This window comes from Oncorhynchus mykiss, unplaced genomic scaffold (genome assembly GCF_013265735.2).
Source record: "Oncorhynchus mykiss isolate Arlee unplaced genomic scaffold, USDA_OmykA_1.1 un_scaffold_249, whole genome shotgun sequence".
Classification (NCBI taxonomy): Eukaryota; Metazoa; Chordata; class Actinopteri; order Salmoniformes; family Salmonidae; genus Oncorhynchus; species Oncorhynchus mykiss.
In genome coordinates this window covers 236,033-264,003 of record NW_023493708.1, presented here as the reverse complement: position 1 = coordinate 264,003, position 27,971 = coordinate 236,033, and the positions used below count along the sequence as shown (strand labels likewise).

The 27,971-nt window shown below is 45.7% G+C and overlaps 1 protein-coding gene across 11 annotated transcripts in view; it reads left to right on the top strand.

Moving 5' to 3' along the window:
* The first annotated feature begins 871 nt into the window (after positions 1–871).
* Positions 872–27,971, top strand: part of LOC110497344 (endophilin-A1) — a 53,029-nt gene continuing 25,929 nt past the window's right edge. For all 11 annotated transcript variants that reach the window (XM_036973424.1, XM_036973422.1, XM_036973420.1 and 8 more), the window contains exon 1: positions 872–1,146. In XM_036973424.1, coding sequence (XP_036829319.1) covers positions 1,102–1,146 — 45 coding nt within the window. In that variant the 5' untranslated portion in view covers positions 872–1,101. The remainder of the gene's footprint in view (positions 1,147–27,971) is intronic.

Here is a 27,971-nt window from a genome sequence, read left to right as displayed (position 1 = left end):
GTGTGTAGGCTAGGTATGTTAGGCTATTCAATATGTGTGAACACATTTGATGTTTTAGTCGTATCATTTATTGGAATTAAGTTTAGATTGAATAGGCTCAACTTTTGAGCTCATGTATGTTTTATGTGTATTCATTGTTGTTCTTAATCTGTACCTTTACGACTTCAGTAGGACTGTAGTCATAAGTGTCGAATCTATTTAATGTGGAAAGGACCTTTAGCTCTGTGTGCCCAATCGTTCCTGCTTGAGCGCCCATGCTGGTTGCTGTCCATGGTGCTAGAACCGGCTACGTACGTGGTGCTGAAACTCCCAACTCATAGCTACTGCGGATACAATGTCTGGTAGGCTACTTTTTTAAACCTTTATTTAACTAGGCAAGTCAGTTAAGAACAAATTCTTATTTTCAATGACGGCCTAGGAACAGTAGGTTAATTGCCTATTCAGGGGAAGAGCGACAGATGTGTACCTTGTAAGCTCGGGGATTTGAACTTGCAACCTTTCGGTCCAACGCTCTAACCACTAGGCTACCCTGCCTCCCCATATGCCTTTTTAATCTGTGGTGTATAACAAGGTTGTAATGCACATTGTTCTATTTGGATTTCGTAGGCTATTAAAATGGGAATGAAAGGCCGATTCTTGATTCTAGCTTCAAGTGATGTAATTCCCTTCGTGCCAATTTGTTTTTTCATACTTGTCTGCCATGTCACGTCCCGATTTAGCGCTTATATCCCCTTATTCGCCACACTCTCCTCTAAAATGGCGTGATTACAGCGTATGGCCGTTTAAACATGCCGTGTCGTGCAGTGGTAGATAGACTGGCCAACTCTGTAGCCTACGCTGCTGCTTTAAAAAAAGAGCCTGGTTGCGGAGCGCTGACGTCACTGGCGTGTCGTACATGTGGGTTTGACATTCGGTAGACTATGCTGATCACTGATCACGGCCCCCGCTCAAAGGAGATTCCCAATAGTTAAGAGCAATACAGAGGGGTTTTCCTCGGAAGCAATATCATCCCACGCAATTAGGAGCCGAGATTCCTGCAAAACAATCCCACATCAGCTCGTAATCCATCTAGAATCGTCGTGTATAGCAGCAGCAGGAGCCATGTCTGTAGCTGGGTTTAAGAAACAGTTCCACAAAGCTACTCAGGTAAGCCGCATTGTTAATTCAAATAATACAGGACATTGTCGTGCCTTTTGGATATAGTAGCCTAATCGTGTAGATGCATTGAGAATGTCAAGGGTTTTCGTGATTGCTGGTTAATGCTTTGTGAGGTTGGTGTTGAAAGGATAACATAACGGTATCTGCCTCATTAGTTATGCGCAGCGTTTTTCCGTGGTAGACAGTTTGTAGCATATTCGCGGTTGCATCATGGCTAATACGCTTTATTGTGAGGAAATTGATCTTCCTATCACAACTGCACTGTATGCGCCTTCAATGGCGCTCGAATCCCCTAAATGAATGACATTAAAAAGGACTGGCGCGACGCAGCAATGCGCCACGGGCCGCATCATTCTTATCCCTCTGAAACGTGCAGAGAGAGTGATAAATTAACCTTTGACATTCTATGCAGAGAGTGATTTCAGGTCAAAAGAACAAAATGGGGATTGTTTTCACGATAATCCCTTTGCTCTACGGTCCGTGCTATCCGGGATCCTTGGGATGTCCCTAGCGGATTGGAAAATGCCATGTTTTAAATGGTTAAGATTAGTGTTTAGTGTAGGGACGTCCCAAGGATACCGGATAGTACTGACCGTCTACATCACAGACCGTCGGTACAGGACAGATGGTCTGAAAATGTGATGATTGGTACACCTTCTCCACTTCACATGACGTTCCGCCTGTACCGGAGAAAAACTCCAGCTTGGAACAACGAATAATGTTATTATCTGTTTTTTCTACCATAAGGGCTAGACCAGTGCGTTATTAAATCGCCTTTATGTAACCGTTAAATGGGTCCTGGTTGAAATCCTCCCAACGCGGTTGCGCAGGTTGACCTCGCCGCCCTCTAAAACCGGGCATCTCACGACCAACATCTAACTGTCCTGACAAACTGTCTAGAGTTAGGCCTACTGAATCTAATTCCTCCCAGGGTGCTTTCTCCAACTTGCTGACGATGCAGAAAACCGTACAATGTGTGAAATGATCCGTCATTTAAGTATAATTGTAATGCATCCCGGTGGACGCATCTACACACTGCAATATGGTTTAGGGCCATCCCAATCTCTGTTTAGTGTTTTACTGGTTTAAAAATAGACTATAGCTAATGCTGTTTTAATCACTTTGGACGGATTTAAGACACCGTTGGGAAGTGTCTGTGCGCCCCATTGGCCTGTCCCCTTTAAAACGCCCGGCTCACCGCGGTTCAGTCCTGCCAAAGTGATGTCCAAAGACGTGTTCTGCACCAGCCCTGAGTGTCTCTAACTGAAGGGCTTACATTTTATCTTCAAGCTGGGTTTAACCTCCCTGGAGAGTTCGCGGGGGTGTTGTGTTGGAGTGCAGGGTGACATGCGCTCTGGGCCACACGCAGCAGGAGGACCTAGAACAGGGCTGAGTCACCCTGTCACTCTGGCCATGTCTACACTTGACACTTGCATGTTACTTCTGCTATCAGAATGCGAAGATCGCATTGAAAAGACTGGCCTAGACACACAAAAGTGGCTTTGTGGTCTGATTGTGTTCAGATCTGGCTGACCACTTCAGGAGGTGGTCAGGGCTGCATTGTGTGTGGATTCCTCCTCAGTGTGGATGCAATCAGGCTACCGAAAGCGCATACAGTGGGCGACATCATCAGCACTTCTTCCACAAGTCTCCAGAAAACTTGTGTTTTGGGACCGAGAGGCACCTTTTCATTATAACATTGGAGGAAATGCGTTTCTAGCATGTGAGGAACATGTTTGCTGGCCTTATAAATGTTAGCCAGCTAGCTAATATTTAGAAAAACTATTTTTGTTTGGTAGTTCTGCTAACCTGTTTGCAATCCCTGTAGTGTTTGTTTGCTAGCTTGCAGGCTAGCTACAGAGGTTAGCTGGCTAGTTTGCTACGGTAGTTAGCAGCTGACATCAGTTGTTGTGTTATCATATTTAGCCTATTCCACCGTTTTGTAGAGTGAATACTGGCATTTGAATATAGCGCTGGAAAAGGGAATCCAGACACACTGTGGACACGCTAGACATGTTTCATGTAGATGCCTGACGCGTTCGGAACTCCATGATCAGAACTCTATGATCAGAACACTAACACGGCATGAACTGTCAAGTCTAAACAAGGCCTCTGTCCTCTCTCACACTGGTTTAGTACACTACACACACACACACCCCCCACACACACACATGACATTAGTCATCAGCTGACAGTCAATTCAGTAATATTGTATGTGCAGTCACTTGTTAAGAGACAAGCAAAGACAATGACTGAATCATACAGTCAATGAATACTGCCAAATGCACAGCAACAGGTCATTGAATGTCAGCTGCTTCGATCTCAACATTCAGTTCATGTTCAATACACTTTGAACATTGTGTCCCATAACTGTTACGCCACATGCAATGTGTTACCAATGAATGATGCAAGTTAATGGTTTCTAATGTATCATAAGGCCGTTTCAACCTGTCAGAGTATATGTACTACTACTTTGAGGAACAGTGAGTTGTACAAATATCCTTGTGGTAGAAGTAGCCAAGCCATGTCTGGGTAGAATAGTGATGTAGTTGTGGTCAAGACACCTGAAGGAGGGAGCTGTCTGTCACTGTCACCGTGGGAAACCTTTTCTCTCCCTTTAGATTTGACCTCGGAGCACCCAGAGACTGTGTGTATGTGTCACCATAGACATACAGATGTAGTCATACATCGTTGGTCTTTACAGCAATGGGCCTATATTTAATGTATTACTGTTATTTTACCAGGTAAGTTGACTGAGAACACATTCTCATTTACAGCAACGACCTGGAGAATACTTACAGGGGAGAGGAGGGGGATGAACGAGCCAATTGAAAGCTGTGGATGATTAGATGGCCATGATGGCATGATGTTAATGTAGCCAGGACACCAGGGATCTTTAGTGACCACAGAGAGTCAGGACACAAGTTTAATATCCCATCCAAAAGATGGCACCCTACACAGGGCAATGTCCCAATCACTGCCCTGGGGCATTGGGATAGTTCTTAGACCTGAGGAAAGAGTGCCTCCTACTGGCCCTCCAACACCACTTCCAGCAGCATCTGTTCTCCCATCCAGGGACCAACCCTGCTTAGCTTCAGAAGCAAGCCAGCAGTGGGATGCAGGGTGCAGTATGCTGCTTGCCAATATGAGTGTATGAGTGTATAAACCCCAAGAGGTATAGGAGGAGCTCTCTCCTGCTATCTGCCTTTACACACACACACACACGCACACACACACACACACACACTCTGCATGCTGCACTCAGTCTCCCAGGCAGTGACAGCAGGGCTCCCTCTATTCATCTGAGAGCAAATGTTATGCCTGTCCCCTGACAGAGGAGATCAGTGGGGAAGATGGGTGGATGAACAGGCCTAAGGAGGGAGGAGGGGCTTATGGGTGGGGTCTCCACTTGGCTGACCCTCAACACTGTACACCTGTAGTCCCTGTTCACCCACGACTGCGTGGCCACTCACGCCACCAACTGATTCGTCAAGTTTGCAGACGACACAACAGCAGTGGGCTTGATTACCAATAACGACGAGACGGCCTACAGGGAGGAGGTGAGGGCACTCGGAGTGTGGTGTCAGGAAAACAACCTCTCACTCAACGTCAACAAAACAAAGGAGATGATCGTGGACTTCAGGAAATAGCAGAGGGAGCACCCCTCTATCCACATAGAAGGGACAGCAGGGGAGAAGGTGGAAAGTTTTAAAGTTCCTCGGCGTACACATCACAGACAAACTGAAATGTTCCACCCCCACAGACAGCGTGGTGAAGAAGACGCAACAGCGCCTCTTCAACCTTGGAGGCTGAAGAAATTTGGCTTGTCACCCAAAACCCTCACAAACTTTTAGATGCACAATCGAGAACATCCTGTCGGGCTGTATCACAGCCTGGTACGGCAACTGCTCCGCCCACAACCGTAAGGCTCTCCAGAGGGTAGTGAGGTCTGCACAACGGACTACTTGCCCTCCATGACACCTACAGGACCCGATGTCACAGGACAGCCAAAAAGATCATCAAGGACAACAACCACCCGAGCCACTGCCTATTCACACTGCTACTATCCAGAAGGTGAGGTCAGTACAGGTGCATCAAAGCTGGGACCGAGAAGCTGTTTTTCAGTCTCTATCTCAAGGCCATCAAACTGCTAAACAGTCATCACTAACTCAGAGAAGCTGCTGCCTACATTGAGACCCAATCACTGGCCACTTTAATAAATTAATCACTAGTCACTTTAAATAATGCCACTTTAATAATGTTTACATATCTTACGTTACTCATATCACATGCATATACTGTATTTTATACCATCTATTGCACCTTGCCTATGCCGCTCATCCATATATTTATATGTAAATATTCTCATTCACCCCTTTACATATGTGTGTATTAGGTAGTTGTTGTGGAATTGTTAGATTACTTGTTAGTTATTACTGCACTGTCGGAACTAGAAGCATTTCGCTACACTTGCATTACCACCTGCTAACCATGTGTATGTGACCAATCAGATGTCATTTGATTTGGTATATGTTTTTAATATGTGGTCGTTCTGGTTACAAGACAAAGCATCCATCTCTAAAAGGTCAAAAGTGTATGTTGTTCCTTTGAAGGTTTACATCTGATCCAGGGTCACCTTTTGTGGCTTTGGCTCATAATGGTTAAGGTCCAGTGACCTGATCTGAAATCAGTTCTAACAGATGCAATGATCCAGAACATTATTGTACTGGATGTCCCGGGAATCTCAACTGACCCGACATTGACCAGAGCTAATGCTAACGGCTAATTACCCATCAGACCCTGCCTTGCCTGTGTGATTATGTAGCAGATGCTTTGCGGTGTATATTTTATGTTCCATTCCCCTCCTGCACGCTGTGCATTATCCCTTCTTCACTCAGGCTTTATGGGCCAGGGCTCTGTGGGGAACAACTGGCCATAAAAAGCTGCTGGTTTCACTGAGGGATTTAGTACACACACTTAAACAGTTGTGTACACACACACACTGTTCACTCTCTTACACAATCTCTCTCGCACGCACTGTACAAGGGCAACTGCAATGCAGTCCATTTAATATTGGTGAGAGAGGAGAGGGAAGCACGGGGCATGAAGGTTAAAGCAACCAAGTCTCCCTCCATCCCTTCACTGGACATGAATCCAGCTTTATAAGTTGAAATGAGACATTTCTCTAGAGAAGTTTAATAAGGTGCAATGAGAAATAGTCTCTCCTGCTCACTGGGAAACATGACTGTATTACGTCTTTTGATTTGGGAAGCAATTAGGATGACTCACGCCGAGGATGTTTTTCTCCAAATTGGTTGTGTTATTTAGAGTATTTCTAGAGAACAGTGTGTGTGTTACGCCATCCGTCGACTTTGTCCTTAGTGAAAGAGGAAGAAGGAAATGGAGAGAGGGATAGAGGGACAAAGAAGGAGAGCTATGAGTCAGAAGCATCAGTTAGTGTGGAGGAGAACAGATGCTCTCCAAATGTCAGGCTTATATTCCCATGGTAGGATGAGAGGCCCCATACTGAATGTTAGCCATGGCATGATTGACTCTCACACGTCATAGACTACTGCTTATCCACAGCTACCCACATCAACTAGGCTAACGTTTGTTGTGGGGCAAACACATGAACTAGGCTAACGTTTGTTGTGGGGCAAACACATGAACTAGGCTAACGTTTGTTGTGGGGCAAACGCATGAACTAGGCTAGTAGATTAGTAGAATGCACAAGGTGCAATTTCTAAATTGGGTAGTGCATCATCACTTCCTCGTGTCATGTAAGTCATGTCATTACTTCGAGAGCTATTTATAAATGTCCAGATCAAGTCGGCCATATCAGCTGTTTTTTTAATTTAGGTTTTTAGCCCGTAGATATTGTTGTCATTTTTTAGTCACTCAAATATCACATGAATACACATTGGACATGGCAAAATGTATAGAATTGCAAGACAATAAGCTTTAAACTTGCAAAATTCTCTCCACCACCAAGAGGAGTGTGAACAGTTTGTGTCATGAACAGTGCCTGTACCCATAGAAATAGATGTGGCGCATGCTGGATGTCCCCCAATGCTGCAAGGGTAGCCCCTGGTCTACCCCATGTTCTGTTATGCTAGAGGGGAAACCCTCTTCTTCACCAGAACATGCCCTCCTCAGAACATTGGTTGTGACGTTCTGTTTTTAGCCCATGGTAGCTCCGTAGTACATTGCATCTAATGGTAATAGTCTGCTAGCCTGGCCGACACGAGCCTGGCTGACACGAGCCTGGCTGACACGAGCCTGGCTGACACTAGCCTGGCTGACACTAGCCTGGCTGACGCGACCCACGTGAATCACAGCACGGGGAGAGCTGTGACACACTGGTCTAGAGGCCGTTTGTTAATGCAATTTTGTCTCAGAATTTGAGTGATGTGTTTGATTGGTTCTCTCAAATGTATGGATATGAAAATCCAACAGTAGTAATGGAAGGGGGCGGAGCTCGGGGCCTGTGTGGTTGTCCATAAGTCAGAAAGACATGGAGGAGAACCAACCAGGAAAATCACAGACCTCCTTCATTATAAACACATCGTGCTGACAACATGAAAGAGCCACTCCAAGCTCTAACATCCGAAGGAGGACTTTGAGAGTTAGGTCTTAGCCAGACTAACAGTCTGCCAACAGGTAACTAAAAATACCTTCAAAAACATCTACTGCTGGGGGAGGGAGAAAGAGAGAGTGTGGGAAGGAGGAGAGGAAATGGGGAACTTCAGAAAGTGTCTTTAGGGTCTTTGGCTGTACAGAAATGGATGTTTTAGATAAATGTCAGAAGGGAAACTCGGGCCGCCGACACATTTAGTTGATTTTAATGCTGTCGACATTGGTGATTCTAAGCTATATGGCTACTGTAATCTTCTTATACCCTATTACATGGCAGGTTATTCTACTGGCTAATATGGTTGGCTTAGCTACATGGGTGAGAACAGGAGTAAAATAGCATGGAGGTCTCTGTTCAGTAGAGGTTAAAGTAGAGCGTTGTGTGTTAAGTCACTGTTCTTAATGAAGCAGCATTTCTTCACTCCACTGCTGTGTCTGATAAATGATTCAAGCCTCTTGTGCTTTCTTCTTCTGAGAGCTACTGTGGTACAGATAGACCGCAGCAAGACAGCGAGCGAGCAGATGTGTCTGTCTGGTCTGTCTGGTCTGTGTGTGTGTGTGTGTATTCCTGAGATATGATGCTGCAGTTTCTCTATGGATATCAGGTGGCACTAAGAGCTACTGAACCAGGTCAGTGGAAGACATCAGACATATTTCCCCACATAGAAATTGAATGACAGAATTCATATCTATGACAGGTTCTATTTCTATGCTCCCCCATCACATGGTAGTTATCAGAATAGCATAGATGACAACTACAAGACGATTATGATGAGTAGAGAGATTGATAGTCATTTTGATGATGGCTTTATTACTAACTCCACATCTCCAAATAAAGGACCGGTGGGTGGTGTTTCTGTAACTCCTATGGACAGGTGTAAAACATGGCCGTGTTTATCCCAGGGTGGAGAACAGGTACCAGCATGAAGCAACGTGTGGGGGTTTTGTTTTGGAAAGGTTGGGTGTGTGTGTGTGACCGAGACAGAGACATCTCTCCATAATACGTGGAGGTGCATTCAACCTCTTATCTCGGTCAGTCCAGCGTGGGAAGAGCTGTAACTGAATACTATCTGTTCTAGACTACAGCTGCCATCATCATGCAGATATGGTATCAGAACAGCATGAACACATGAGGCAAGGTTATGTGCAAGAGGAATTGAGAAACTACAGCAGTGGTTATTTCCTACTTCTTCTTCTGTCTCTTTTGTGTTGTACAGTAGTTCCCCCTTCAGGGAGAAAATAAGTCGGTCCCATCTAGCCGCAATTCTTCTAATTAGAGATGGTCTGTAGTCTATTAGAAGAGAAGTCTCTCTTTCTCTCTGCCTCCTCTCTCTTTCTGCCTCTCTCTCTCTCTCTCTCTCTCTCTCTCTCCTCTCTCTTTCTTTCTGAAGTGTGTGCAGCATTTTTAAAACCTTTCGGTCTTGCATGACTTTTGTACACTTAAGATTACCTCTGCACTAATCTTTAATAACGAAGTAGATGTAGAAGCACGGTGGTTAGGAAAAACTCCCTAGAAAGGCATGAACCTAGGAAGAAACCTAGAGAGGAACCAGGCTCTGAGGGGTGGCCAGTCCTCTTCTGGCTGTGCCGGGTGGAGATTATAAGAGTACATGACCATTTAGGCCAGATTGTTCTTCAAGATGTTCAAAGATGACCAGCAGGGTCAAATAATAATCACAGTGGTTGTAGAGGGTGTAACAGGTCAGTCAGTACCTCAGGAGTAAATGTCAGTTGGCTTTTCATACCCGAGCATTCAGAGGTCAAGACAGCAGGTGCGGTAGAGAGCGAGTCCTAAAGAGCAGGTGCGGTAGAGAGCGAGTCCTAAACAGCCGGTGCGGGACAAGGTAGCGCGTCCAGTGAACAGTTCAGGGTTCTATCGCTGCAGGCAGAACAGTTGAAACTGGAGCAGCAGCGTGACCAGGTTGACTGGGGACAGCAAGTAGTCATCAGGCCAGGTAGTCCTGAGGCATGGTCCTGCCAGGAGGGGAGGGGGAGAGAATTAGAGGGGGCTTACTTAAATTCACACAGGACACCAGATAAGACGGGAGAATTCCAACAGACATAACAGACTGACCCTAGCTCCCCGGCATATAGACTATTGCAGAGCTTACAACGTTGGGCATTGTGACAGGTGTCCCTTAAAGGCATTTGCTCTGCCTCCTGTCATTCACATTTCCCTGCCAATCAGAAGATTGGTAGTGTCATTGATCTCTTGTTGATTGGTGTAAAGTGGTTATTTAAAGGAAGAAGATGAATCTGAGTGCTGTTTACCATAGATGGGAGAGATGACAAAGGCATTGATGATTGTAATTGAATGATTGTTTCCCTTGTATTTGATCTACTGTAACAAAGTACTGATGTTCTACCTTTGACCTGTTGAACTGCCCGTATCAAACATCTGCCAGTGTTGAATGTTATGGTGACCGGTAGACGCCACCCTGAGCCGAGGGCACACTGATAATGTCTCTGACATTATGTAGCAACTGTTGTCTTCCTCTCAGCCTCTCAGGCTGGTGTTTCCAGAACATTTGGTGCCGTCTGATTAGAGTATAAAGGGCCCGTCTCCAAGAGGCCAGCGAGACAAAACATCCACGACTGCTCTTCACTTCGGTTCACTTGAAAATCCCCTTTCCATGGCTTGTTGCAGAGGGAGAGAATCCATCCACTGTAGTAGCAAGCAGTCCCTGCAGCAAGGCCACACACAAACAAACACAATCATATTCAGCCTGTGTGTGTTTGCTGTGTCTGTGCCGAGTTGGAAGAGGGTACAACACCATGTACATCAACAGTGTCTGGAGGACACGCGTCATTAGCTGTCATCATTAGAACAGTCCAAAGGCTGCCTCTAGCACTGCAGACCAGGGTCACTCAGTACATGGGAATCCCTTTCAGCTCAGGAAGATGTAGCTGTGGATTCAGGACCACGGTATAATCCACCTGACCATAGTAATGCAGCAACGTATAACATTTAGCTTGGTGTCTTTGGTATGGATGTAGTTGAGGAGAGAGAGGCGTTGTGGGGAGAGGCTTTAGGATATGTCTACTTCAGGAATGGTGCATCCGTTGTGATGGATTTAGTAGTGTTCTGTGTGCTTGGTGTGCATCCATTATAGTGAGAGATGTGTGCATCCATTGTGATTGCTGATTTAGTAGTGTGTGTGTGTGTGTGTGTATGGCAGCAGCGTTGGACTCCCTGGATGTGGCTGCAGCCTGCCTAGGGGCCTGTAGGGCCGCAGATTGTGAGAGGAGAGGGTGAGTCATCTGGTCTGCCTCTCCTTCCTCTTTCTCATTCTGCTGCTCCTAGTCATGTATACTGCAGTGCAGTGCAGGGGAGAACCGATCCATCTGGGAGATAAGAGGGAGGGATAGGGCGAGAGGGGTGGAGAGAGAGAAATAAAGGGAGATGGTGGGAAAGGCAGGACTCATGCCAAAATACTGTAGGCAGGGGAACAAAGAAGAGAACAGTAGCTGAGAGGATCAAGTCCCAAACACCCGATGTACCTACACACACGGCACAATCTCTATAGTCATCTTTCACTGACTGGATTCTCACTTCAGCGCTGCCCTAATAAGCTAACACACACACACACACACTGCCTAATAGTCTTACACTAGAACTGCCTCATGAAGAAATCTGTATTGCTCCTGAAACCAGCTCAATATACCTTCATCAATGAGACGTTACGCAACGACTAACACTTTCTCACCCTTCAATCTTGGTCTATTTCCTGGTTGATTTTGTTTTTCTTCTGAGCTCATAGGAAGATATTGTTTATTTGCACCACTGGCAAAAGTCCATTACTCAGTTATTGATGGGTGGAGTAAATGCCTTTACAGCGGTTGTATTGATTTGGGAAAAGACTGTTATAGTGAGAGATGGTGGCGAGTAGCTATGAATCTCCAATGCTGCCTTTACTTCCTGTACTGAGCTTCAGTGAATACTCTCGGGCTAAAGCACCCGAAGACCAAGGATGCATGGATATTGTTCTGTTAGGAGTGGAGAATGGTAGATTTGTCAATTGAATTGTCCTAGAATGGACTAGCCGACAAATGTGTGTGTGTTCGTTCCTTGGTGCGTGGGTGTGTGTGTTCGTTCCTTGGTGCGTGGGTGTGTGTGTTCGTTCCTTGGTGCGTGGGTGTGTGTTCGTTCCTTGGTGCGTGGGTGTGTGTGTTCGTTCCTTGGTGCGTGGGTGTGTGTGTGTGTTCGTTCCTTGGTGCGTGGGTGTGTGTGTGTGTTCGTTCCTTGGTGCGTGGGTGTGTGTGTGTGTTCGTTCCTTGGTGCGTGGGTGTGTGTGTGTGTTCGTTCCTTGGTGCGTGGGTGTGTGTGTGTGTTCATTCCTTGGTGCGTGGGTGTGTGTGTGTGTTCATTCCTTGGTGCGTGGGTGTGTGTGTGTGTTCGTTCCTTGGTGCGTGGGTGTGTGTGTGTGTTCGTTCCTTGGTGCGTGGGTGTGTGTGTGTGTTCGTTCCTTGGTGCGTGGGTGTGTGTGTGTGTGTGTGTTTGTTCCTTGGTGCGTGGGTGTGTGTGTGTGTTTGTTCCTTGGTGCGTGGGTGTGTGTGTGTGTTCGTTCCTTGGTGCGTGGGTGTGTGTGTTCGTTCCTTGGTGCGTGGGTGTGTGTGTTCGTTCCTTGGTGCGTGGGTGTGTGTGTTCGTTCCGTGGTGCGTGGGTGTGTGTGTTCTTTCCTTGGTGCGTGGGTGTGTGTGTTCGTTCCTTGGTGCGTGGGTGTGTGTGTTCGTTCCGTGGTGCGTGGGTGTGTGTGTTCGTTCCGTGGTGCGTGGGTGTGTGTGTTCGTTCCTTGGTGCGTGGGTGTGTGTGTGTGTTCGTTCCTTGGTGCGTGGGTGTGTGTGTTCGTTCCTTGGTGTGTGTGTTCGTTCCTTGGTGCGTGGGTGTGTGTGTTCGTTCCTTGGTGCGTGGGTGTGTGTGTTCGTTCCTTGGTGCGTGGGTGTGTGTGTTCGTTCCTTGGTGCGTGGGGGTGTGTGTGAGGGTAGTCCTTGGTGCGTGGGTGTGTGTGTTCGTTCCTTGGTGCGTGGGGGTGTGTGTGAGGGTAGTCCTGGCCAATTTAAATGTAGTTCTGCAGTGCAGCAGAAGTGGTGCTGTACACTGGATCCTCTCATCATTCCAGAAACCTGAACATATTCCTTACCCCTCCTTTTCATCTGAGCTTTATTTTCTTCTTCAAAGTACCTCTATATTACTCTGGATATTTGCCTGCCAATTCCCTCCCCTCAGGATGTACTGTGTTTTTACTTACAGTACCACTTCTTGGAGTGTATTTGCTCAAAGTACTTTGGTTGTTGACGGGTGCACCGATGAGCTTCCCTGAGATGTTTGTGCGCAGAAATTATTTGGTTGTGCAAACCCACAGTTTCATCAGCTGTCCGGGTGGCTGATCTCAGATGATCCCACCGGTGAAGAAGCCGGACGTGGAGGTCCTGGACTGGTGTGATTATACATGGTCTGGGGTTGAGGCCAGTTGGACGTACTGCCAAATTCTCCAAAACAAGGTTGGAAGCAGCCTTTTATTGTCCCCAACACAATGTGGAGCTGTGTAATGATCTGTTTAAACCCCCCTAGAGTACATCCTAAGTAACATAATAAAAATGAATCTGTCAGTTTAGCTAGATATGTATTTTTCACATTGTTTGCGTCTCAATCCTATGCATCCGCCTATGGAAAGTAGCAGAGCTACAGCGCTGTTTGTCAGATCAGGAGACATCCCAAGAAATCAGCTTACATTCTGGATCAGCACTCGTACTCTGAAACGCTTTGTGAGTACAGGCCCAGTCCATTAGGGTATTGAGTGAGCTGAGCTTGTCAAATACAGAGAACGGGTAGTGCGCTGGGCTGACTCTGGATCAGTATTATAGAGGTTAATAGATGACATCCACAGAACCACTCCCGATAATCCTAATCCCTTTGCCCTGGGTTAGAACGCCCCGTAGCTAGGCAACTAATGCCTAGAGAGAGACAATGAATGGTGACATGGACACTGATTAGTGAACAGCTAATTCCACTAATTAGCCTACTGTTCTAAAGTTCTCTCTGTGTTTGTGAATGACTGACCATTGAAAGGGACACTTTTTAAAAAACTATCCTCTCTCGTCATAATGACTGTAGGCTGAAAGTGTTACCGGAGAGTGTAGTTCTATGAGCTGACGGCACAGTCACGGCCAGTCATCACTCATTCATTCCTTTGTATTTCCCCGTCCCTGTCTTGGAGAGTGATGACGCCTGGACAATAAACTAGGCAGTTTGGTCGGAGGCAGATATAGCAGCTCTCTCTTTCTCCTCCGTCTCTCCCTCTCCCCCTCCCCCCATAACATCAGTATTCAGGCCATGAAAGATGTTTTATTCAGGAGTTAGATATTACATATTCTGGGCATCACCTACTGCGGCTGGGAAACACAGGAAGGCTGGGGCTGAGAGGATGGACTGGGAGGGGAAAGTTCCAGAAGCCTCCAGAAGGAAGACAGGTGAGGGGTTCCTTAACACATGGTATTCTAAAATCTAAATATTGTTATTGGTATTATGTGTTGATGATAAGCTGTTTCATGTTCAGCATTGGCCCGGTCCAAGATGGAGGCAGTATTAGGGGCGTCACAAATCGGATGGATTCAATAGGAGTCATCAGTGCTACATCTGTGGCTAGTAAGGCACACCTGCATATGGTGACACGGCCCAGGAGAACACACACATGGTGACACGGCCCAGGAGAACACACACATGCACATGGTGACACGGCCCAGGAGAACACACACATGCACACTTACAAACACACATACACTTTCTCTGTGTTTAAACATGCGGAGCATCCAGGCCACACAGCTTTATTACCAGAATCCTATTAGGGATAGGATTCCCCCTACCTCTCTCAAACACACACACACACACACACACACACACACACACACACACACACACACACACACACACACACACACAGTGTCTCTGTGTCTGGAGACCAGACCACACACACCTGAGTTATGGATGGTGATAATAGATTGCTGTAGGGACATACAGTGCCTTCAGAAAGTATTCATACACCTTGACTTGTTCCACATGTTGTTACAGCCTGAATTTAAAATGAAATAAATCGATTTTGTTTCTCACCCATCTACACACAATAGCCCATAATGACAGTGAAAACATATATTTAAAAAAATGTTGGCACGTTTGTTGAAAATGAAATGTAGAAATGGACGTATTTACATCCCTGAGTCAATACATGTTAGAATCACCATTGGCAGAGATTACAGCTGTGAGTTTTTCTGGGTATGTCTCTAAGAGCTTTACACACCTGGATTGTACAACATTTACCCATTTGTTATTTTCTAAATTCTTCAAGCTCTGTCAAATGTGCTGTTGATCATTGCTAGAAAACCACTTTCAAGTCTTACCAAACTGTAACTCGGCCATTCAGGAACATTCACTGTCTTCTTGTTAAGCAACGCCAGTGTAGATTTGGTCTTGTGTTTTAGGTTGTCCTGCTGAAAGGTGAATTCATCTCCCAGTGTCTGGTGGAAACCAGACTGAACCAGGTTTTCTTCTAGGATTTATCTAGGTGTTTAACCATTCCAAGCATACCCATAACATGGTGGTCACGTCTGGCTCAGTTGGTAGAGGATGGTGCTTGCAAATGACTAAAATGTAAGTGATGCAGCGACCGCTATGCTTTAAACTGAGTGGTACTCAGTAATGGGTTGTAATGGATTTCTCCTCAAACTTAACACTGTGTATTCAGGACAAAAAGTTAATTGCTTTGCCACATTTTTTGCAGTTTTACTTCAGTGCCTTGTTGCAAACAGGATGCATGTATTCTGTACGGGCTTCCTTCTTTTCACTCTGTCATTTAGGTTCATATTGTGGAGTAACTACAATGTTGTTGATCCATCCTCAGTTTAACAGCTATTGAACTGTTTTTAAAGTCCCCATTGGCCTCAAGGTGAAATCCCTGAGCGGTTTCCTTCCTCTCCGGCAACTGAGTTAGGAAGGACGCCTGTATCTTTGTAGTGACTGGGCATTTTGAAACACCGTCCAAAGTGTAATTAATGACTGCATCATGCTCAAACGGATATTCAATCTGTTTTTTTTTTATTTGTACCTATCTAGCAATAGGTGCCCTTCTTTGTGAGGCATTGGAAAACCTCCGTGGTCTTTGTGGTTGAATCTGTGTTTGGAATTCACTGTTCAACTGCGGGACCTTACAATTATCTGTATGTGTGGGGTACAGAGATGAGGTAGTCATTCAAAAATCATGTTTAACACTATTATTGCACACAGCGAGTTCATGCAACTTATCATGGGACTTGTTAATCACATTTTTACTCCTGAACGTAATTTGCCATAACAAAGGGGTTGAATACTTATTGACTAAGACATTTCAGCTTTTCATGTTTTATTAATTTGTAAACATTTCGAAAAACATAATTCCACTTTGACATGATGGGGTGTTTTGTGTAGGTCATTGATAAAAACATTGCAATTTAATCCATTTTAAATTCAGGTTGTAACACAACAAAATGCAAATTACATTAAGGCAGTTTGTTACAGCAGGGAAATATTCCTACAGCAACAGGACATGTGGACTTTCTTTGTTTTTCAAAGTGGAAATGACCAACTTCAGAACCTTTTTCAACCTCATACACTACATGTTTTACATTTCCTGCAATGCTGAAAAGTTCTCCTGCAACAGGGCGATCAAATTAAGATCCTACATCTGTAACTATGATGGGTACTGCGGTCTCTGTCTGTCATTTGTGGACGTGAGCGTAATGCACTGGGTGTGGTGTCAGGGTAATATCAGTGATCTATAGTCTCATTGCTCCTCTGATATATCAGAGGGTCAGGTATTGGACAAGAGGGCATGAACCCATGGAGTATTAGTAGTTACAAGATTTCATTTCAAGCACATTTTTTTGCAGTGTAAACCCATTGTCAATGAGTAAATGTGAAGGGGGGTGCTAAACATTTTGGATCCTTGTATGTGAGTCATTGTAACTCAGGAAGAGAGGGGGAGTAGAGAGGAAAGGATGAAAGAGGAACAGAAGAGGGGCCTATGGGCTAGGGCACTTATCAGGCCTCGAAGAGAGGAGGAAAGGAAAAGAGGAGGAGTGGAAGAGAGGAGGAGAGGGAGAGGAGGAAGGGGAGAGGAAAAGGGAAGAGAGGAGGAGAGGAAGGGGAGAGGAGGAGAGGAGAGGGTCTGTACAGGACTCTGTAGCTGAATGACCCATGTGTCTGTCAGGTGAGATCAGCAGCAGGATAATGAATGGTGACTACAGAGACAGGGGGCCAACTCTGGGGCACTGTGTGAGGGTGCAGGCTTTGTGTGTGTGCTTTCATATATATGCTGTGTGTGTGTGTCGGTGAGCATCCGTTCATTCCCATGGACCAATCGGGTCGACCGATGACTCATAGACGCCACAGTGGAGCGTGTCATTACTGCACCAGCTGGCCTTAGCACTAACACGTGCTCCACCGCATAAACCCCCCTTGAGAAACCAGAGAGGTGTGTGTGTGGTATTCATGTGTGTATGCAGTATTGGAGTGTAATTGTGGGTGTGGGCTGTGATTAAGCGTGTGTGTGCTTGAAGTGTGTTTTGTGTGTCCCTACGCTTGATTCCTTTAAGGTCTTGGGGAAGATCAATCAATAAATCAAATGTATTTATAAAGCCCTTTTTACACAGCAGTTGTCACAAAGTGCTTATACAGAAACCCAGCCTCAAACCCCAAACAGCAAGCAATGCAGATGGAGAAGCACAGTGGCTAGGAGGAAACCTTGAGAGGAGCCAGGCTCTGAGGCGTGGCCAGTCCTCATCTGGCTGTGCCAGATCTCAATTGCGTACTCCTCACGTCCTCTTTTCTCTCTCCTTGGAGGAGAAGATCATTGTATGGTAACACATACAGGGTGTAAACCCTCAACATATACATACATACATACATACATACATACATACATACATACTGTACATACATACATACATACATACATACTGTACACATACATACACACACACACACACAATTCCACTGTGTTTTTACGCATGTAGCACATCCAGATCATACAGCTTTATTACCAGAACAGGATCCTCCCACCACACATTTGTTTCACTATCCTTGAGGGGACCAAACAATTGATTCCCATTCAAAATTCTATTTTCCCTAACTCTTAACCCCTAACTCCTAACCCTTAACCTAACCCCTAACCCTAATTGTAGCCCTAAACCTAACCACTAACCCTAATTGTAGCCCTAAACCTAACACCTAACCCTAATACTTTTAAAATAGACTTATTTTTTTTTCCTTCCTTCCTTCCTATCTTCCTTGAAGTACGTCCCAGATCTGACTTAATAGGTGAAAGCCATGTGAAGGTGAAGCACCCCAATGAACGAGGGATTAGAGAGTTTAGATTAAACGAGAAAATGAAGAAAGGATTTAGGTATTTGTAATTACTGTGTGAGTCACTTAGCTGGAAGTGTTGGTTTCACATTGGTCATCTGTTGGACATGTTAGACACCTGGTTAATACCTGTGGATAATGCCGTTGTGTTACGACTGTTTCCCCCTCACTGAATCGTGTGTGTGCGTGTGTGTGTGTGTGTGTGTGTGTGTGTGTGTACTGTGGAGAACACTTGTGGAAAAAGAAATGAATGATTGAGAGGTAGAACAAAGACAGAAAAGGGGGAAGAGGTCAGAGACTTGAGAGTTGGTTGGTATGGCAACGCTAAGAGGAGGAAGTTGACTGCGGTTCCGGCAGCCTTGGTTGTGTGTGTGTGTGTGTTAATGTTAATGTTAATATATGAAATCCTCAAAGGGGCTTTCTCCAGTCATTCCTAGGGATTTCCCAGTTGTGTGTTTCTGAATGACTCCTTGGGCACACTTCCAATTCCCATCAGCCCCGTCACCCTGAATTGTTTGCCTTAGAAAGGCTTTGAGATCCAGCAATTGCTTATTCCCGTTATCGCAGGCAGTAGTCGTTAAATATGGATGAGTACACATCACACATCACACACACACACATACACCGTACACATCACACACACACCCACCCACGTATGCTTCATTCATTCATACATACACACACTTACACACACACAGTACATACGCACACATATATATATATATATATATATATATATATATATATATATATATATATATACACACACCACACACACACACACACACACACACACACACACACACACACACATCGTGCACACACATGTGGTTTTGTGTTTTTCTCCCCTCCTTCCTTCCTTCCCTCCCTCCCTCCCTCCCTCCCTCCCTCCCTCCCTCCCTCCCTCCCTCCCTCCCTCCCTCCCTCCCTCCCTCCCTCCCTCCCTCCCTCCCTCCCCCTGTGCTATCTTAGATTTATAACCAAAGCCTGGATGTGTATTATGTCAATGGGGGAAGCTGTCTCAGTGCTTTCTCAAATCAAACTTTGTGTCACATGCGCCGAATACAACAAGTGTAGACTTTACTATGAAATACTTACTTACAAGCCCTTAATTAACCAACAGTGTAGGTGGTGTAGTAGATCCAGGATTGTAATGATCTACCCAGACCTCAGGGCTCAGACTGTCATCAAGCCAACTGAATACAGTAGGAGAGACGAGGGCAGTAGGAGAGACGAGGGCAGTAGGAGAGACGAGGGCAGTAGGAGAGACGAGGGCAGTAGGAGAGACGAGGGCAGTAGGAGAGACGAGGGCAGTAGGAGAGACGAGGGCAGTAGGAGAGACGAGGGCAGTAGGAGAGACGAGAGCAGGAAATATTTACCAAGTAGACTAAAGTAAAAGCCACTGAGCCACTGACTATTGAGATGCAGCCCTTGTCTCTCCTACTCTGTATTCAGTTGGCTTGATGACAGTCTGAGCCCTGAGGTCTGGGTATATCGTTACAATCCTGGATCTCCTTTCCCTCCCAGTCACAACCTTATCAACACAGAGGAAATTTAATCAAATAAACCCTGTGCTCAATGTAATAGAATGACATGTGAGTCTTTAAAGGGGCTTTGTAATTACTCACAGCGGGTTCAGTCACCAATGCCAATATTAGGCATATTGTTTTTTTGTGTGTTTAGAAAAAATATATATCTGGGCTCGGCCGGTGCTGTCTGATTGACGGTCTGCAGGAGCGTTTGCTTAGGTCTGTGAGGATGAGGAATGGGTTTCTACTGCAGTATTGATTTAGGCGTCCACAGCCGACTGCTTGTCTTTCCCAGCTCCCAGGCAAGCCGTGAATAACACTACTGCCCTCGATGGTTTGTCGCTGTAGTGAGACGGAGAGGGAACCACTCACATTTGTCTTTATCAGACTGAAATGTAGCGAATGTTCATTTGAGCTCGACTCCATTTATTTTCATCTTGTTTTATAAGATTCATCTGGAAGGTACAGTTTTTCAAGTAACGTAGACCAAATTTATAAACACCTTTTTATTTATGCCATGAATATTAGAAATGGCCGTATCAATGTATAGAGTAGAGGTGGTATAGGATATCACTAAGTTAATGTGCAGTGTGCATACTGTGCAGTAAGAAAGTAGCTAAGGATAAAGACTGTCATGTACAGTGAGTTGTAAGAAACAGAAACCGTTAACCATGGGTGTAATCATTAGTGCAAACACGTTTCTATTGGACACATTCAGGTAGGTCCCTCCCCGTTTTTGTTCCGTTTGGTTCCTAGTGAATACACCCCATGACTCGCTGAAACCTGACACCTGCTGCAGGCTGTAGTGATTCAGAAGCCCCTAGGAAGGAGATAACCCATGGTCCTCTGGCTGGGCCCCAGCCCTCCTGAATACCCCACCCTCATTGACATGCTGTCATAGCATCTGTCACATACTACTATGTTCTACCTTTCCATGACTTTTCCTCTCTCCTCCCACGCTTTTCTCTCCCTCTTTCACCCAGCCCTTCCTGCTCCTTCTCTTTTAGCATATTTTATCAATTTGTTCACTTTCATCCCTGCTCCCCCCCCTCTCTATACCTACAGACCCTGAGGTGGTTTATCACCAGCTCCTGAGAGAGACCCTGAGAATGAACTGCCATACAGTCACTCCTCCTCTCCTCCTTTCCTCTGCTTCCAGAATGTAATGAATAGCCTCTATATTTCCTTGTATTACCTCCTGGAGCTGTACATTATAGCACCATGAATACAGCCCACCACATACTACCACTCTATAGGAAGCTGTCAGTAACAGTCAGGTTCTTGTATGTCCCCTGCCGCTACTCTTCCCTCAAGCGACGTTAGCGACTGCAGCTAGCTACGTGGCCTCGGCTTTACATATTCTCTCCCAGATTTACATATTTTCAACGTGGTGTAGTGTTCATGCGTCGTTAAACGCATGCGCAGTTTCACCTTCTACTGTAGCAGATTAAAAGTACTTAGTGAAAATGGTGATTCCAAGTGGTGCCGTTGACCTGGGGCTCTGACCTCTTGACTTTGCGTGTTCATCCTGTCAGTTTGTCGTGACTGTGTGGTCTGGGTGAGGGCTTCTAATAGCCTGGAATCCCAACTGATAGATTCTGTTTGGTGTTACTAGGTGAAACGGAACGTATCGGTTGGGATTCTAGGCTGGGATTCTAATGGCCCACCATTGATGTCGTGGATCTTTGTGACTGTGTTAGGGTAGGGGATTTCTCCCTTGACATACACCAGTCGTCCAGACCATACTGACACAGAGAGGACTGGCGATGGATTCACCTACCAGAGAGGCCATTACTGCCTCCACAACCACTGGAGACGGAGATGCTGGATGGTGTGTGTTTACAGTTTATGTCTACACACACACACACACACACACACCCTCCAAAGACTCACATAATCTGAGCTCTTTCACCCGAGACAGAAATTGCTCCAGACCCATGTTTTATCTGGACAGTATCCTCTATTCTTATGTGGCCAGCTACAGTTTGATGTTTTACAACCCTATTCAGTCAATACAGTTTAGTTGTACCGAATCTGTTTTAGTCTGCCTTGTAGTGTCTGTCTGTTTGTAAATGAAGAAATGAAGTGTGCTACAAGAGCAAATATATTATAGTCTTGATTTTGTTTGTATAGTAATTCATCACATTTATAAAAATATATATTGTTTTGCCGTCTTCCGTTTAGATAAATAATGATTGGTTTATTATTTTTGACATGTCGCTGAGGATGCACCTTCTTGTTGGAGCTCAGGCTGAATGTATTTAGATAGGGCATTCAGGAGCGCTCTGAGGGTGAGCTAGTGAGTTATAGGAGAGGCTTTTCACGTTTCTTTCGGATAAATGGGCCTCTCATGGATCCAAGGATTAGGACACACACACACGTCACTAAAGGCATCTTAAGCTGTAAGAAATGTCTGTGTCAAAGGAATTGGTTTTGAATGTCAAGTTACATCAAAACAGACCGAGAGCATTTACTGTTTAATTCAAACGTATCATTGAGATATCAACCAGATGGTACCAGAATTAGGCTACATATTGTGAGATTGTATAGACGCATTCGTAGAAAAGCCTTTTTCCCAGCAGAGTACTAATGCCAATGATCTTATGATATTCATACCAACAAGATGGCGGATGCTAGTATCTACACTCTGTCCAGTACGCCACGCCTGAAGCCCCCGAGTAATAAGCAGAATCACCACTGACAAGCTGTTAGTCACTGTGTTAACACCCTAATCACATCCTCACAACATTATAATAACATTAGACAACCCCTCAAGGGCAATCCATCTCCCTGCGTGGTGTCATGTCGTAGGAAGTCGAGGCCATCTACAGTCAAATCCCTCTCATTATTCCATGTCATTATCCCTCTCATTCCTTTTCCCCTTTGAAATGGAGATTCCGGCTCAGGCTGGGGCTCGGGCTCGTGATGCATTGTTGGCATGACTACGATGCTGGAAAAGAGAAGGGGTGAGTCACTGGTCGTCGTGGCAGCAGCAGTAGTGTGGATGATGGAGCCTCTGCACTCCTCCGAGTCGTGACAAATTTCTCTCCTTGTCTTGTCTCGCTTTCTCCACCCTCATGTCTCTCGCTTTCTCCACCCTCATGTGTCTCTCGCTTTCTCCACCCTCATGTGTCTCTCTCTTTCTCCACCCTCATGTGTCTCTCTCTTTCTCCACCCTCATGTCTCTCTCTCTCTCTCCACCCTCATGGCTCTCTCTCTCTCTCTCTCTTTCTCCACCCTCATGTCTCTCTTTCTCTCTCTTTCTCCACCCTCATGTCTCTCTCTCTCTCTCTTTCTCCACCCTCATGGCTCTCTCTCTCTCTCTCTCTTTCTCCACCCTCATGTGTCTCTCTCTTTCTCCACCCTCATGTGTCTCTCTTTCTCCACCCTCATCTCTCTCTCTCTCTCTCTCTCTCTCTCTCTCTCTCTCTCTCTCTCCACCCTCATGGCTCTCTCTCTCTCTCTCTCCACCCTCATGGCTCTCTCTCTCTCTCTCTCCACCCTCATGTCTCTCTCTCTCTCTCCACCCTCATGTCTCTCTCTCTCTCTCCACCCTCATCTCTCTCTCCACCCTCATGTCTCTCTCTCTCTCTCCACCCTCATCTCTCTCTCCACCCTCATGTCTCTCTCTCTCTCCACCCTCATGTCTCTCTCTCTCTCCACCCTCATGTCTCTCTCTCTCTCCACCCTCATGTCTCTCTCTCTCTCCACCCTCATGTCTCTCTCTCTCCACCCTCATGTCTCTCTCTCTCCACCCTCATGTCTCTCTCTCTCCACCCTCATGTCTCTCTCTCTCCACCCTCATGTCTCTCTCTCTCCACCCTCATGTCTCTCTCTCTCCACCCTCATGTCTCTCTCTCTCTCTCTCTCCACCCTCATGTCTCTCGCTCTCTCTCCACCCTCATGTCTCTCGCTCTCTCTCCACCCTCATGTCTCTCTCTCTCTCTCCACCCTCATGTCTCTCTCTCTCTCTCCACCCTCATGTCTCTCTCTCTCTTTGTCCAGCCTCATGATGTGAGGCTTTCTAACCAGGATGAAAGCCTTGGACCCTCCTCACTAAATCCGGCGCTGGCAGAATAGTCGTCGCCCAGAGACGTTCATTTACATAACTCCCAAGGGCCCTTCTGAGACGCCTTCTGCCGTATGAGAGAGAGGGAGAGATGCCTACTGCCATGTAGCTGTTGAGAGAGGAGGAGAAAAGCGAGGAAGTTGGAGAGAAAATGACAGGTAGAGAAGTCGAGAAAGGCAGAGAGTAGATTGTTCTGTTATTCACACATTTAGCTAATTTCTCCTTGAACGGTGACTGTATGGGAGAGAACATGTTCTAATGCGATGTGTGGCTGTGGAATGACAATACCTCCATTTTCATTCTCTTCATATACAGTGGTAAGAAAAAGTATGTGAACCCTTCGTAAATTACCTGGATTTCTGCATTAATTGGTCATACAATTTCATCTGATCTTCATCTCAGCAATAGACAGTCTGTTTACACTAATAACGCACAAACATTTATGCGTTTTCATGTCTTTATTGAACACAATGTGTAAACATTCACAGTGCAGGGTGGGAAAGGTATGTGAATCCTTGGATTTAATAACTGGTTGACCCACCTTTGGCAGCAATAACCTCAACCAAACGTTTTCGGTAGTTTTCTGCACAACGATCAGGAGGTGTTTTGGACCATTCGTCTTTACAAAACTGTTTCAGTTCAGCAATATTCTTGAGATGTCTGGTGTGAACTGCTCTCTCGAGGTCATGCCACAGCATCTCAATCGGGTTGAGGTCATGACTCCGACTGGGCCACTCCAGAAGGACAGATAGCCTTACATTCTCCTGCAAAATGTCTTGATAAAGTTGGGAATTCATTTTTCTGCCAACGATGTCTGTCCAACGAAAGCTGTCCAGGCCATGAGGCAGCAAAGCAGCCCCAAACTATGGTGCTCCCTCCACCATACTTTACAGTTGGATGAGGTTTTGATGTTGGTGTGCTGGGCCTTTTTTCTCCACACAGAGGTGTGTGTTCCTTCCAAACAACTCAACTTAGTTTCATCTCCACAGAATATTTTGACAGTAGCGCTGTGGAACATCCAGGGGATCTTTTGCGAACTTCAGACGTGCAGCAATGGTTTTTTTTGTACAGCAGTGCCTTCTTCCGTGGTGTCATCCCATGAACACCATTCTTGTTTAGTGTTTTCCGTATCGTAGACTCGTCAATAGAGATGTTAGCATGTTGCAGAGATTTCTGTAAGTCTTTAGCTGACACTAGGATTCTTCTTAACCTCATTGAGCGTTCTGCACTGTGCTCTTGCAGTCATCTTTGCAGGATGACAGCTCCTAGGGAGAGTAGCAACGGTGTTGAACTTTTTTCATTTATAGACAATTTGTCTTACTGTGGACTGATGAACATCAAGGCTTTTAGAGATACTTTTGTAACCCTTTCCAGCTTTATGCAAGTCAACAATTCTTCATCTTCTGAGATCTCTTTTGTTTGAGGCATGGTTCACATCAGGCAATGCTCCTTGTGAATAGCAAACTGACATTTAGTGAGTGTTTTTTAAAGGGCAGGGCAGCTCTAACCAACATCTCCAATCTCATCTCATTGATTGGACTCCAGGTTAGCTGACTCCTGACTCCAGGTTAGCTGACTCCTGACTCCAGGTTAGCTGACTCCTGACTCCAGGTTAGCTGACTCCTGACTCCAGGTTAGCTGACTCCTGACTCCAGGTTAGCTGACTCCTGACTCCAGGTTAGCTGACTCCTGACTCCAGGTTAGCTGACTCCTGACTCCAGGTTAGCTGACTCCTGACTCCAGGTTAGCTGACTCCTGACTCCAGGTTAGCTGACTCCTGACTCCAGGTTAGCTGACTCCTGACTCCAGGTTAGCTGACTCCTGACTCCAATTAGCTTTCGGAGAAGTCATTAGCCTTGGGGTTCACATACTTTTTCCAACCTACACTGTGAATGTTTAAATGATGTATTCAATATAGACTAGAAACATACAATAATGTGTGTGTTATTAGTTTAAGCACACTGTGTTTGTCTTTTGTAAAATTGTATGACCAATTTATGCAGAAATCCAGGTAATCCCAACGGGTTCACATACTTTTTCTTGCCACTGTAGATATCTAATATACAGCCTGTTATTACAATGCCCTCTATTTAGACAGTCCAGTCCACTCATCCTCCCACTGTTACGTAATACCTGGTTATGAAGGAAATGACATTGAGGAAAGGTGTCGTGATAATTTATCGGCATCTGTTTTTTATGTAAATTTGATCAATTCATTGTATTATGAATACATTGCTAGCTGATTGAATGACACTAGTACAGCCATGATAGACCGTGTCAATGTCTTGTTGCATGCCAGGGTAGTGTCATCCACTGTTAATCACATGTGATCAAGTTTATGGTTAGTCCACTGTAAGGTAAGTAATACCACAGTGGTACAGTAGTCAGTGTACACTAATAGTAGATGCAGTGTTTATTGTGCAGGAAGGTCAGGCGAGAGACATACACTATGACCCCAGAGGAATGAGGTCGAAGTTATCGTGTGATTCCTCACAAAGCATCATGGGTTATGAGCTGCGCCACGAGTCTCATGCATGCAGGATTAGAATTCTCTCTCTGATAGGGGGATGAAGGTAGTTCTTACGTCTGGATTCCTCCTCTAGATTACACACACACACACACACACACACACACACACACACACACACACACACACACACACACACTCAAATCAAACAGTTTAGCAGATGTCATAGTGGGTGCAGCGATGTGCTTGTGTTACCAGCTCTTAGCAGTGCAGCAAAAATGTCAAACAAGTACACAAATAATAGTCAAAAGCATGAAATCACAAATGTAATAAGAATGAATCCATCACACTCGCATGACTCACCTTGACATGCACACAGCATAGACATTCTCAGTCTGTGTACTGTCATCACTCACGCACATTTGCACACTTATGAGTACAAAAGCACAATCTCTTTTGTACTCAAAAACGCACACACGAACAGTGCCAGCTGGTGCTCTTTCCCTCCCCTGTCTCTCCAGCAGCACATGGATGGGGAGGAATGGACACATCTCGCCTCGCGCGCCGACTCATCCTCCCACTGTTACGTAAGAGCCATGCAAAGGCTTACAGATCAGATTAGAGCAGCCAGGGGCCCTATACACAACACAACACACACACACACGGGTTGGTGACGCAGCACAGCCTGCCAAAGCCTGAGGCCCAGACATGGGTTTGGACATGAGGCTTGACCTCCTCTGTGTGGATGCTCCATTCAACATTATGTCTGGAGTCTCTCTCACTCAGATCTATAGAAAGACTGATGCTCTACTCCTGTGCTGGAAGGCACTGCTTTACCGAGAGGTAAATCAAGGTTTGTCTTGGGATTAGGGATTTAGACTCTAGCGGCTGAAGACTTGTTTTTGTAGGCTGACTTAAATGACACCCTGTTCCCTATATAGTGTACTACTTTTGGCCTGGACCCTATGTTCCCTGGTCAACAGTATGGTGCCATTTTAGGATGCAGCCTTAGATGATGTCATCCATCAGGTGGGAGGCTGTTGATGGGTGTTGATCCGTTGTCTCTGTGGTCTTGTCCACGTCACAGGCTTTCAATGCCGCTGTGTTGTCTCTGCTGCTATTGGGATCATTACTACTGTAAAGGTGGAGGAGTGGGCCGACCACCACCCATGTGCTCTTCGGGATTTGAGGATCACCACAATCATGATTTTCCTGGAGCGAGAGCGTCTGTGGTCGAAACGAAGGAAAGACAATGAGGGTATAGATTTGTTGTTCCGCTGTGTTGAAATTGCATTAATATCAGTCTAAATTTAGATGAAGCTCTTGTTTAAATTGTAATTGCTTGTCTCGATTCAGTATATATCTGTGTTAGTAGATTCTTGACACGCGTCTAAGTGTGCATCCAAACTGACACCCTATTCCCTTCTATAGTCCACTACTTTTGACCAGAGCCCATAGGGAATAGGGTGCCATTTGGGACGCATCCTAAATTAATGTACTTTGGTTTCTGCTGAGTCACAGTGCCGTCCGGTCCAGCAGAGAGGAGAGCTGAATCGTAGCATGAGAAGAGAGCTGCCTGCTCTCCCCACCAAAGTGTTGATGAGGACACACAGACCCCCAAGGACTTTGGGGGGGAGAAGGAGAGAGCGAGCGAGAGTGAGGGAGGGAGGGAGGGAGAGAAGGGAGTAAGTGAGGGAGGAGTCAGAGGCAGGGAAAGGGACA